General features: G+C 45.1%; 1 protein-coding gene across 2 annotated transcripts in view; it reads right to left on the bottom strand.

Annotated features, from left to right (window-relative positions):
* ITFG1 (integrin alpha FG-GAP repeat containing 1) overlaps positions 1 to 13,944 on the bottom strand; it is a 220,484-nt gene that overhangs the window by 74,135 nt on the left and 132,405 nt on the right. For both annotated transcript variants that reach the window (XM_068128708.2, XM_068128709.2), the window contains exons 13-14: positions 6,539 to 6,582; positions 6,160 to 6,235 (exon numbers count right to left, since the gene is read on the bottom strand). In XM_068128708.2, coding sequence (XP_067984809.2) covers positions 6,160 to 6,235; positions 6,539 to 6,582 — 120 coding nt within the window. The remainder of the gene's footprint in view (positions 1 to 6,159; positions 6,236 to 6,538; positions 6,583 to 13,944) is intronic.

The following is a 13,944-nucleotide window of genomic DNA, read 5'->3' as shown; positions in this document are numbered from 1 at the left end:
TCATTTTCAATGAACATGTACTCGGTCATGTGTGACAGCAATGATGCATGGAAGGTATCAATGGAAAGCTTCCTTCCCAGGTCTTATTCGTTTATTTGTTGTTCTTTTTGTTCGTTCGTTCTTCGTTCGCGATCACGCGGCTAGAAATGTATAATCTCTCCCCTGAACAACTATTTTCTCTCATATATTATAACACCCTTTTCTTCTTTTCCTACAAAAGGATGCTTTCGTCTTGCTCACCAAATCTATTCATTCCAAAAAATATATATAATACCTTTTTGTGTCATAATATATTATAACTCATAATAATATGTAATTATATAACTCATATAACTCATAATATAATATTATCATAATAACTTCAGCAGCATCATAAACTCCAGCATCATAATAACCTCCAGCAGCATCATATCATAAACACTTCAGCATAATATAATATCATAATAATATAACTCATAATCTATATATATAAAGTAGAGTTGGTCCTGATCTATGTATCTATGATCTCTAAGATCTCGAGAACCCGTGGACGGATTTGCGAGCGGAAAGTACTGTTCGACTCGGGATGGTCCCAGGAATGTCACGGAGACATAAACATTTAAAAAATTTCGGGTTTTAAAATTAGCGTATTATTAGCACTAGCAGAAGAGAGAGGGATTCGAAGGGAGGGAGCGCAGCGCTTCTAGCGCTTCTGACTACAGCACACCTTAAAATTAAAAAAAACTTCGGGTTTAAAATTAGTGTGTTACGCGTAATTAGCGCTAGCAGAAGAGGGAGGGAATCTAAGGGAGGGAGCGCAGTGCTCCCTCCAGCGCTTCTGTTCGCGTAATTAGCGTATTTCGGAACGTTAATTTTTCAACTTCATTATTCGGAATCAGTACGTCCCAGAGAACCTTCGTAACGTTAATTTTTCAACTTCATCCGATTGACATGGGACCAACGGCATGTGACAAAGAGTGAAACATACAGGCTACATTTATTTGACGACAATGAGTTCCGACTTCCGACCTCGGTGGGATGACAGGCTGAGTCAACCCCCCTGGTGTGAAGGGGGAGGAGGAGGGGAGGGGGAAGAGAAGGGGGAGGGAACGAGGTGGGAAGGGGATGGGAGGGGGGAGGGGGGAGGGGGGAAGGGGGAGGGGGGAGGGGGGAAGGGGGAGGGGAGGGGGGGGAGGGGAAAGGGGGGGGGAGGGGGAGGGGGAGGGGCCCTTCTTCCCCTGGGCACCCCCGCACCCTTCCCTCCCCCCTTCCCCCTCCCCCCCTCCCCCCCTCCCCCCCCTTCCCCCCCCCCCTTCCCCCCCCCCCTCCCCCTCCCCTCCTCTTCCCCCTCCCCTCCTCCTCCCCCGCTTCCCCCTCCCCCCCTCCCCCCCGTTCCCCTCCCCTCCTCTTCCCCCTCCCCTCCTCCTCCCACTCCCGTGCAAAGCCGGGTACCTCTGCTAGTATGTCATAATATATAATATATTATAACATAATAAAATATATAACACCCTTTTCTTTTTTTCCTACAAAGGATGCTTTCGTCTTGCTCACCAAATCTATTCATTCCAAAAAATATATATAATACCATATCTTACAGTTCCTTCTTTCTACATTCCCTAAACTATCCAGAACTCCACCCCTCCTCCAGTGTCCTCAACGTATTTTTGACTCGAAGGTCTCAAACTCATTTTGCAAAAAATGTTCGTTTCCCATGAATCGTACACTTTTCAAAATCCAATCTCACCCCTCCCCTCCAAATCCTCCCCACCACCCATCCCTTTCAAATCTCCCCCCTTGCCCCTTCCCTCCCCTCCCTCCTAAACTCCCCCCACACCTCTCCCCTCCGAGACTCTCCCTCGCTCCTCCCCTCCTAGACTCCCCTCTCACCCCTCCTCCTCAAAGCATCCTCCCTGCTTCTTCCCCCTTCCAACTTTCACCTTCATCTCCCCAAACCTTCTGCCTCGCTCTTCCCCCTCCTCAAATAACACCTCACTGTGCCTCACCCAATCTCCATCAAACCTTTTGTCCGCCCCATTCTTCCCTTTCTCCAAGCTATTCTGAAATCTCTGACACACCTTCAACAGCTCTCCCTACCTCTTCCTCCTCTTCCACATCTTACCCTACCCCTCCCCCCCCTGTTCTGGACCCGATGCTCCCCCTTCCTCTTCATTAACGGTATGGACCTCAAACATCCGGGGCCTTCGCTCCAACTTGACTGACCTCTCCATACAGGTTGCTTCTGACAAACCAGATGTGATCTGCTTAACAGAAACTTTCCTCCTTCATGATGTCTCTGATGCCTTGGTATCTCTCCCAGGTTACTCCCTCTTCCGGTATGATAGACCTGAGCCTCGTCCTGGAGGTGGGGTTGCTATCTTTATAAAAAACTCTCTTCCTCACTCGCCCTCCACTGCCCTCTCTCCACCTCACCCCCAGGAATACCTTTGGCTACGGCTTCCCCTTCGCTCCCACCTTTTGTTCATATGTGTGTTGTACCGTCCACCAAACAGCGATGACTCCATCTACATCTCGCTGTCTGATAATATGGACCAACTTCTATCTACCCATCCCAACTCTCTCTTCCTCATATGTGGTGATTTCAATTGTCACCATGCCAGTTGGCTGTGGGTGGGTACCTCTCTCACCAGCCATGGCTCTTCAGCAAAGGACTTCTGCGACTCACTGGGACTGACACAATCTGTCAATTTCCCGACCCGGATCTCAGTCAACGGAGCATCTTCTCTTCTGGATTTGGTTATGACAAACTTCCCTGAAAATGTCTGCTGCTCTTCTTCTGCTCCAATCGGCTCATCTGATCATGTGCTTGTCAAAGTGGACATCTCTCTGACCATTCTCAGAGAGCCTCCTCAGCGTCGACGAGTCTGGCATTTCACTCAGGCCAACTGGCACGGTCTTCAAGCAGCCATCAATCATCTGGACTGGTCTCCCATCTCTACCGCCTCTGACATCAACTCATCCTGGGAATTCTTTCAAAGTAAATTGCTCTCTCTCATGCACAGATTTATACCATCTCGTCTTCAGTTGTCATACCCTTCCTCCCGTCCATGGTACACGGAATCTTGTGGTGAGGCTGTTGCCCTGAAACAACTTGCTTTCGTCTCCTGGAAAGCAAATCCAACGGTAGGAAATCTCATTTCCTTTCACAAAGCCCGAAACAAGTGTGTGTCCACCCTCAGGAGAGCCAGGAAACAATATCTCACCATTCTCAAGACCGAACTCTCTTATCTGTCTCCCTCTTCCAAATCCTGGTGGCGTCTGGTCAAATCTGTTTCTGGTGTTTGTTCCCCCTCCATCCCCTCCCTCACCTCAAACGGCTTAACGGCTGACTCCGCACGTGAAAAAGCTGAATGCCTCAACTCTGTGTTTGCCTCTAAATCTTGTGTCCCAAACCCATCTCTCTCTGTACCCACCGTACCCAGTCGTACCCAGCTGCTCCTGGACTCTGTGTCCTTTCCTCCTGACAAGGTGGAAAAGTTTCTGTCAACCCTCGACTCTGATTCTGCAACTGGTCCTGACGGCATCAGCCCACGGGTCCTAAAATCATGTTCTTCTGCTCTTTCACTCCCTCTTTCTGTTCTCTTCACCCTCTCTTTTGCTCAAGGTCATCTGCCACCTGCTTGGAAATCAGCCAACATCACCGGTTTGCACAAAAAAGGTGCAAAAACAGATCCCAGCAACTACAGACCAATCAGCCTTCTCCCAATTATCAGCAAAGTCATGGAATCCATCATTGCTTCAGATATTAAATCTTTCCTCTTCTCCAATGGCTTGATCTCTGATCATCAATTTGGTTTCAGACCTGGTCACTCTACTCTGGACATGCTGCTTCTGCTTTCTCAACAATGGATGGAGGTCCTCAACGCCAAACAGGAAATTAGAGCTGTCTCCCTTGACATTTCACGTGCCTTCGATACGGTCTGGCACCCTGCTCTGCTCACCAAACTCTCCTCCTTTGGTATCCATGGAAATCTCCACGCATGGCTGGCGGACTTCCTCTCTGGTCGTAGTCAACGTGTGGCCCTGAATGGGTTTCTCTCATCTCCTCTTCCTGTTCAGGCTGGAGTTCCCCAAGGTAGTGTTCTGGGCCCTGTGCTTTTTCTGGTCTTCATCAATGATCTCTCTGACTCTCTTGAAAATCCTCTCTATCTCTTTGCTGACGACTCTACTCTCTGTCGCTCCATTCCTCATCCCTCAGATCGGCAGTCTGCAGCCTCCTCACTCTCTGCAGACCTGGACAAAATCACAGACTGGTCAAACAAGTGGAACATGTCTTTCAATCCTGACAAATCTCACACTCTTACAATGTCTCTCCGAAAGGACCGACTGGACAACCCTCCCATCTACTTTCTCAACAATCCTCTCCAAGAAGTTCTGTCGCTCAAGCTTTTGGGTCTCACTATCTGCCATGATCTTTCTTGGGAAAACCACATTTCCAAGCTGGCCTCCAAAGCCAGTCGCCGACTGGGCATCCTCCGTCGTGCGAAGTCCTTCCTTGGCACACCTGAGCTCCTCACCACATACAAGGCTTTCATCCGCAGCTCAATGGAATGCTGTTCCCCCCTCTGGGCTGGTGCTCCTGCCTCACACCTTGCTCGGCTTCACGCTGTTGAGGCCAAAGCTTTCAGAATCATTGGAATCTCCTGCGATGTAGTCAACACCGAGGGCCTTTCACTCACTCACAGCAGGCAGGTTGGTGGTCTTTCTGTCTTCTACCGACTCCTCTCCGGCCTTGCTCCCCCAGCTCTCTCTGTGCTCTGTCCCCCCAATATTCCTTCAGGTCGCACAAGATCTGCCTGCAACCCTCTTATGGTTAAACTGCCAAAGTCTAGGCTCTCTGCTCACCTTCACTCTTTCATTCCCCTTTTCTCCCGCCTCTGGAACAAACTCCCCCACTCCCTTCAATCCCACTCCTCCCTCCAGGTCTTTAAAACAGCTGTTCACCACCATCTCTTATCTTCCCCCATCGAAAACCTTGATCTTTTCTACCCCCGGTAATTCACCCCAGAGTCCTTGCAGTGTTCATATGTTTTATTCCTCTCCCACCTCCCCCCCAAGTCCTCCCGATGTCCCTGCTCTCAAATGTTGTGTTTGTGTCCTTCCCCCTCTTCCCCCTCTCTTTTGTGTCCTTCCCCCTCTCTCCCCATCTTGTCTGCCACTCCCCTTGTTTTTTGTGTTTTGTGTGTCGGTTTGTCTTTTTGTGTGATTAATGTTAGCTCTTTCACGAGCCTCGATCTTGTATACAAAAAAAAAAAAAAAAAAAAAAGCTGAGGATCTCCTCTTAATTAGTAAACCACATGTAAATTGTCAAAATTAATAACCTTTGCATATTAACCCCTTGAATTCGGATTACATTTTTTTTGATATGCACTTATATCGCTTTTCGCCCAATCTCTCAATGGTGAAGAATTACTTGGTGAATTAAATAATTCTCGCATCCGAATCCACATTCAGATCTTCACTAAACTCAAATCGATTCGTCCTTGTCACACACACAACCTGTTCACCAAGTTTAGTCCACAACTTTTTGAGATATCCTGCTATATATCGTCTTTGGCCCTATCGCTGAATGGTGAAGAATCACTTTAAAAATTATACTAGCCGGATCTGGATCCTCACCAAAATCTAATCATTTCATCCTTGTCAGACATGCTACCGCTCCACCAAATTGTGTCCAAATCCGTCCACAACCTTTTGAGATATCTTGTTCACAGACAGAGAGACAGGGGTGAAAGCATAACCTCCATCCACCTTTGGTGGAGGATGTAATAACGTGAAAAAAAACTCAGATCAATTTTCAGAAGAAAACATCAATGACGTGACTCAAAACTGGCCAGATCATAAAAGTATAATATCTCATTGGTAGCCCATACAACTTGACACAAAACCAATTTAATTTGTCTCTTTCAGCTTCCCTCTTCGGTGAGAAAATAAAGATGAATGGGGATGGAGAGGAAAGGATAGGGAAGTGTGGAAAAGGAGGAAGTTATGTTGAGCTAAGTGATGTTAGGGAATATATGGGTTTTGATTTCAGTATCAGCAAGCACTTACTGGTAGCACAGCAGAAAATAAAGAATCACTTTCCACAATTTCTCTGACATGTTTGGTTAAGCATTCTCGCCATATTTTCAGTTAACTACGGTGGCTGAAAAGTGATCTTACCTGATGCTTTCTGTTCATTACCAGCGGCATTCACTGTGGTGTACTCAATATATGGTCCTGGCTGGTTCACACCAAACTGATGAAATTGAGAAAAAGGGGAAAAAGTGCATCTTTCCTTTTAACAGTTTATTTGCTTTTGTGCTTTTAACTTTGTAACAGACTGCTTTTAACAGTTTATTTCGAAATGTATATAATACGGCAAGCATGAAATGACAAGACCAAACATGCAAGAACAAATCGTTCCAGGGAATATACGGCTTACTGAAAGGAAAATGCCACAAACACTGCAGTAAAAGGAGGCGACAGTGATGAGGGAAGAGGATGGAGGAGTTGGGAGAAAGGATATAAATAAAATATTAAAGGATGTAAAAGTACATACCGATTCTTTTGACCCACATTTGTTTCCACAAAGACCACTCAGCACTGATGGTTGAGGGAATTATTTGAACATGGGATAGGGGGAAGAAAGTGAAAGGAGATTGCAAAATATTAGAAAGTGAAAGACAAGGCAAGTTCAAAAATGGAAAATAACCGTTTCCGATGATTATAAAAATGATGAAAATGGTTGAAACATGCAATATGGAAATCGAAACGTGTTTTTCAGCAATTCGGTCTCTGTGCTTCTTGGACCTATTTTATTTGATGATACAAGTATATTGAGGATTCATTCCAAAAAATATTATCATTGGACTATTGAATTAACATTGAAAAAGCATATGGTTACTTTATGTAAATCCATTTCTAAGTATTGGTATCATAAATAAATTAAAATATTATTTTCCTAAATCAGTTCTGCTTGTACTATAGTCCGCCTTGATATTGTCTTGACTAAATTACTGCAGAGTTGTTTGGGGCAACTCCTTAAAATTACAGCTGGACAAAATATTGGAGTTACCAAAAAAAAAAGAGTTATGAGAATTTGCAGCGAAGGTTCACATGCACATTCAAATATTCTATTTTCTATGATTACAGTGTTCTGTAAGGTTATATGATTATAGGCTAACCCCCGCTCTTGCAGGGAAAATGGCCTTAAAATGCCTGTTGTGTTGTTGATGTATAGTGTTCTGTAAATAGAAGAACTATACATTTCAAAACAAATTCCACCTAAGTGCCATAATTTTTGCTTTCAAATTAAATATCGTTACGTTTGTAGGGGGTAGACAAAATTACCTTAGAGCCAGGTAGAGTGTATAGATTACCATGCTCCGTATGTAGCGATGAAGAAGAAGAAACCCCATGCATCATAAGTAGGAAATTCGTTTCGACCGGATGTCGTGTAAGTGTATCTTCGTCCCCATGAGAGGGGTTGGGTTTGTTAATTAGCTAGGGATTATGGGTAATTAATCCCCTGCATGTAATGGCCTCTGTTATTTTTTCCTCTGTTCCTTATGCCACGCAGCACACACAAATAGTAAGAAATCGCCAATTAACCACACCAAATAAAAACCAACCGGAAACAGGACATTGAGCACGACCGTGGATAACATCGATCTGGTGAGCACAGAGGCACAAAAGGTCTGTGAAGCCACGCCTCAAAGAGCAGTGATTGGTCCGGGATTTGATTGACGAAAGGACTGCTAAGATGGGACTCTCTGATAGGAGCGGACACGGAGACGTCGTGAGATGACGTCAGAGCCTTGACTATGAAGGAACACACGGCCGACATTTTCAGCTCTTGCGCAAGGGAGATTCATCACGAACAGTCATGTCCTGACAGTTTGTCTCTTTCTTCTTCTCTCGCTATCCTCATGGCTTTGTCTCTTGTGTTGGGGTGTTCCGGAGCGAAGAACATTCTTAAAGAACGGGGATATATACGGTGCGCTCTTGAGCGAGGGACATTCATTGGGAGCAGCCACGATTTTGTATCCCTCGGTTGCTGGATCCGGTGGTGAACGGTCGTGTTCCGACATCTTCATCGTGATCGTGAGGAGGAGGGAACTGCGGACCGAGAACTGTAGTTTCCCGCGCAAGGACGACGAAGACGAGTGCGGCTGGGCAAACGAGGGTGCGCGAGGCCTAGTTCGTGCCCACGGCAGTGCAGCCTACGGTTTTGCCGCCAAGGCCGCGAGGGGGTTTTGACGATTCCTGACGAAGATTAATGTTTTAGTTAAACATTCCCCATTTAAATTTGATTCAGGATGCCGGCAATAACTCGCCCATTCCGCAAAAGACGTCATCGGATCATTAACGTCCACTAATGCTTGAAAATGAGACACCCGACATAATAAATATTTGTGCAAATCTAATGAGGGATATTTGAAATAATACAAGGGTTGGCATACTTTGTGATGCAATACCCTGCCTACCAAAGCACCAATCTGACAGTTTATCGTTGGGTCAAGAATTCCACCCAGATTAGACAGCTCAATACCATACAGGTGTACACCATTACCACAACATCCTATCAGGCCTTGCATGTGATAAGCACATATAATATTTTTGACTAGTGTCTGATAACAAATATGTACACCTGTATATCCGAATTATGTCTTTCCTATATAATTATTGGGTTGGGAGAATACGTCAGAAGTAACCATATATGAATATGCATAATAACCATATATTCTGGGTTTGATTCATAAGCAGACTATATACTGCCATACTGGTGCTTCATTGAGTATGCCATCCTTTAGAAGAACATTACGAGTGTGAAGCATTTGCTGGTGGACGTGAAAGATCCTATGGTGTTTCGCAGTATACTAGTGTGTGCTGGTGCTCTGCCAAAATTACAAGTTCTTGGCCTAACCTGTAACACCTTGTAATGCAGTGGTGTCCAGAGGTGTGTTCCATTACCAATCAGCTTCTGGAGAATTCGCCAAGCAGCTCAAGCACTCAAGCAAGCATTCCAACCAAACAGTTAATACGGAACGGCTGGCTTGGCAAGCAATAGTTAGCCGATTGGTAATGGAACACACCCCTGGGCTGGCTTTCAGCCAAAGAACACACCCCTGGGTTGGTACTTGCCGTGGGAATGCCTGGTAATCCCAAGACCTTGATCTAATATTCTTATGATCTAATACATTCTAATAATGGAGAGTGTGGAGAAAGCACAGGCATGGTGGGTCAAATGGCCTTCTCCTGTGTGTCAAAGTTCCGTGTATGTAATCAATATCTATCTAATGATCATGTCTTATGTTTACTCCACCAATTCGTGATCAAATAGAATGGCAATGGTAAGTCGGGGGTTGTCGTAACATAGACATGTAAAATGTTTAAGATTACATCAGCACTTCATCAGTTAGCCCCCTCCCAGGATTTGGGGTTTGAGGGGCTGGTCCACAAATAACAGGCATTAAAATGTGTAAGTTGTGTGTTACTGTCAAACTATACACCATGGTAACGGAGATTAAACATAATTTCATAATTTTCTCTGTTTCTCTTGATTTACATCTACATCTTGGCACATTGGATTTACATCTTGGCACATCGAAGCTACGCGTATATTACTATTAGCCCTGCTTTGTCTGATATGGCTGTACTTGTAAATATGTCTGATATGTAACGTATACAGTTACTGGTTGATTACTAAAGTTGTGGCGATCATGGTCGATGCTAAATAAAATGTAAAAAAAACATGTTTTTTTCCTTACAGCTGGATCCTGTGGTAAAACATGTATACTCACACCATATTTGGATGTTTTGCTACAACCAGCAATAACACATCTAGCTGGCATTCTCAGTACTTTGTTAGTGTATGTAGGCCGCACATAAACAAATCATCGTTTTTTGGAGAACGGGGCCAATCGAGCATAAAAGATGACAAAAAACATTAAAATCTTTCTTCCAAGATGAGGATTCAAGAAAAAAATACGATTAAGTGTTCAGTGAAACCATATATATTCATTATATCAAACATTTGTGCCTGTGAACTTTTAAGTGGGCAAGGTGTGCGAATGTTAAAAATTGTCTGATATCAAAAAGTTAATTTTTTATACCTTTATCATTTAACATTCAAGTGTTTTCAGTTGCATTGAATAATTTGAGACAGTTAATATCCATTGCTGGAGGCCAGACAGATATGCTTCCAAAATGGTTTAACCTGCAAATGCCAATGACTTACCTTCCCCTTCACAGATCCACACACCCAGGTGATTTTATCGAAAGAACAGAACCTGCAAAGAACCTGATGTGATGTGTGTTTGATTTATTTTAGCTCACCTGGGACATTGTTCATTAGCTCACCTCGAACACACTTCAGGTGAGGTATTAGCATCGCACGCTGTCAGTGAGTCAGTGAGTGAGTCAGTCAGTGAGTGAGTGAGTCAGTGAGTGAGTGAGTCAGTCAGTCAGTGAGTGAGTCAGTCAGTCAGTCAGTGAGTCAGTCAGTCAGTGAGTCGGTCAGTCAGTGAGTCAGTCAGTCAGTGAGTCAGTCAGTCAGTGAGTCAGTCAGTGAGTGAGTCAGTCAGTCAGTGAGTCAGTCAGTCAGTGAGTGAGTCAGTCAGTCAGTGAGTCAGTCAGTCAGTGAGTCAGTCAGTCAGTGAGTGAGTCGGTCAGTCAGTGAGTCAGTCAGTGAGTCAGTCAGTGAGTCAGTCAGTGAGTCAGTCAGTGAGTCAGTCAGTGAGTCAGTCAGTGAGTCAATCAGTGAGTTAATCTGAGTTAATCAGTGAGTCAATCAGTATGTAAACACAATGATCTTCTCCGAAACTACATACACAATTTTAATGAAACTTGACCACAACCTTCATCACCCTTGATGGACGAAAGTTTGTTCACAGCATTAAAATAAAAATAGCACAGAGTGGACTGACGGTCATCTCTTGAGGTTGTAGTACAGGACACTGCTGTTTGAATGGGGGTGTAGGGGAGGGGCAGGGGAGGAAGGGGACCCTGATACGAAATCGAAACATCCAAGACCGGGCAATCCTATGGACCAAAGTAAGAATAATAATAATAATAATACATTTATTTTATATAGCGCTTTTCAAGAAGCCCAAAGACGCTTTGACAGAGTACAAAAAACAAGTGCAAAAAGACAGAAATCAATCGGTAAATAATCAAAGCAAAAGGAGGGAGAAGGAGAAGAGATAGTCAGGGGTTAAATGCTGTGGGTTAAATGTTGAATGCAGTGTTGAACAGGTGGGTCTTGAGTGATGTTTTGAATGTGGTGAGTGAGGAGGAGTCTGATGGTGTGAGGTAGTGAGTTCCAGAGGGTGGGAGCAGCGATGGAGAAGGCCCTGTCCTCCCAGGATCTAAATTTGGTCCGGATGGGGGGGGGGGGGGGTCAGGAGGTTGGTACCAGCAGAGCGGAGGTTGTGGGTGGGAGTGTGTCTGGAGAGGAGGTCAGTCAGGTAGGATGGGGCCAGGTTATGGAGGGCTTTGTAGGTCAAGAGGAGGATTTTGTACTGGATTCTCTGGGAGATGGGGAGCCAGTGAAGCTTGTAAAGGACGGGGGTGATGTGGTCACGGGTCCGGGAATGGGTGAGTAGACAGGCAGCGGAGTTCTGAATGTATTGGAGTTTATTGGTGATTGTTGAGGGTGAACCATAAAGGAGGCTATTGCAGTAGTCCAGACGGGAGGTGATGAAGGCGTGGATGAGGGTTTCTGCAGCCATGGAGGAGAGGGATGGACGGAGACGGGCGATGTTTTTCAGGTGAAAGAAGGCCGTCTTTGTGATCCGTTTAGTGTATTTGTCGAAGGAGAGGGTTTGGTCAAAGATGATGCCAAGATTCCGGACGTGAGCGGAGGTGGATACTGGGAAACCGTCGATGTTGAGGGCAAAGTTATGGGTGGATTTGGTGAGCGTTTTTGGGCCAATGATGATTATTTCAGATTTATCATAGTTAAGTTTGAGGAAGTTGATTTGAAGCCAGGATTTTATTTCAGTGATGCAGTTTGTCAGGATAGAGTGGGTGGCGGTGGAGATGGACTTGGTGGAGATGAAAAGCTGGATGTCATCGGCGAAGCAGTGGAATTGGAGACCATGACGGCGGATTAAGTGACCGAGGGCGGACAGGTACAGGATGAAGAGGAGGGGGCCAAGAACTGAACCTTGGGGGACACCCTGGGGGAGGGGAGCAGTGGGGGATTTGCAGTTATCTGGTTTCAGAGCAATCGGTTGATAAACAAGCATTCTGAGTATTGCGCTGCAATACATGTCCCCTACCGGCAGTCTGTCGTCCGGAAAATTGTTGGGGAAATTACCAAACGGTTATCTGAATCGTTCCCAATCGCTAATTACCTCAGGACGGGCTCACCTGTGATTCGCACTCGTGACTTCGATTTATACACCTTGCAGACAGGCAGACAGAAGCACGACAAAATAAGTTATTGATAAAGAACCTTTCGAGTCGCTAAACATCAGTAATTTATTATATTTTCCGGTTCACGATCAATGATCGATGTGTATATATATGTTGCTTGGCTTGGCTCCGCCCCTCCGGAAAGCGCGCGCTGTGTCGCGCGTTTGACGTTCGCGAGACGAGGCTCAGGGCGTGGGGTGCGGCTTGAGGAGAACTCTAGAATAAACAAGCATTCTGAGTATTGCGCTGCAATACATGTCCCCTACCAAAGTTCAAAGTGCCATAACTTTGTCAAAAATGATCGAACATGCAAATTTATGCACGGTTGATGCTGGTTTTCAAACTTGATCTGAGGTATGCTGAGACACATGTGTGTCATGCCTCGCCTCGTTGATAAGCCCGCAAGGTCGCTCCGTGGAGCGGCCTGCACGTATTGCACTGTGTGAATTATATAAATTATTAACAACTCACGGTCTGAGGTACTAGCGATTCAAGAGATATCCATTTTTAAAATATTTTAAAAATAATTAACGATATCTCCCAAACCACGTGCCCTCCCGCAAATTCCAAAAGGACATTTTAGTAGATTGACATGCCAAACAGATCGGTGAAGTTTCCCCTCGATTGGATCAAAAATGAGGGAGGAGCTCGGGTTTAAAGGTTCATGCTTAACGTCATAACTCTGAAACCATGTGATGCATGACGTCACGCTCACTGACTTTTTTGTTCGTCATGGGTGTGTGATTCTGCCTGCAAAGTTTGGCCTCGATCTGTTCAGCCGTTGCAGAGAAAAAGGGGTTTTCCTGTTTTCACGAAAAACAAAATGGCGACCGAACCACGTGACCTGTGGCGTCATAATTACCATTAAAATATTATACAGACCGAGTCCCCTCTACGGTGAAAATTTGATCTCAATCGGTCCTATTATTGCAGAGAAAATGGTTTTTAAAGGAAATTAAAACTTAAAATGGCACTGAGTTAAGGATCATCAGAATTATCAGAATTCCCAAAGTTCAAAGTGCCATAACTTTGTCAAAAATGCTCGAAACGTCGTGAAGTTCGAACTTGATCTGTAACTTATCATGAGGAAACCATGTACCAAGTTTGAAATCGTTAGCATTAAGAGTTTAGAAAAAAAGTCCGGAAAACTGTTTTTTGCGTGACGGACTGATGGACTGACGAACGGAGTGACGGCGTGCAAACCTATAGTCCCCTCCGGTGTACACCGGTAGGGGACTAATAAGGGACGAGTAGGGATCCAAAGTTAAGGGATAAACCTCCACTGGGAGCCCCATGATCCAAAACCAAAAAATCGAAGCCTGAACGATTGTGCGGGCTACTGCCTTGTATCCGTGTGTCAAGTTTCAGAAGAATCAGCCACAATGGAGGAGCAAAAAGTTAACAGACGGACGGACGGACGAACAGGCATTCTGACATCACAGCCCATTTTACAAGTTCACCTCTTTGAGAATCGAGATGAGATGACCTAAACAAAGGGGCAATACCCCTGGTGCTCACCTGGTAGAATAAACAGTACACTGCACC

This window comes from Myxine glutinosa, chromosome 9 (genome assembly GCF_964187855.1).
Source record: "Myxine glutinosa chromosome 9, kmMyxGlut1.1, whole genome shotgun sequence".
In the NCBI taxonomy this organism is placed as follows: domain Eukaryota; kingdom Metazoa; phylum Chordata; class Myxini; order Myxiniformes; family Myxinidae; genus Myxine; species Myxine glutinosa.
The sequence above is the reverse complement of the archived record's forward strand: the minus strand, read 5'-3'. Positions and strand labels throughout refer to the sequence as shown.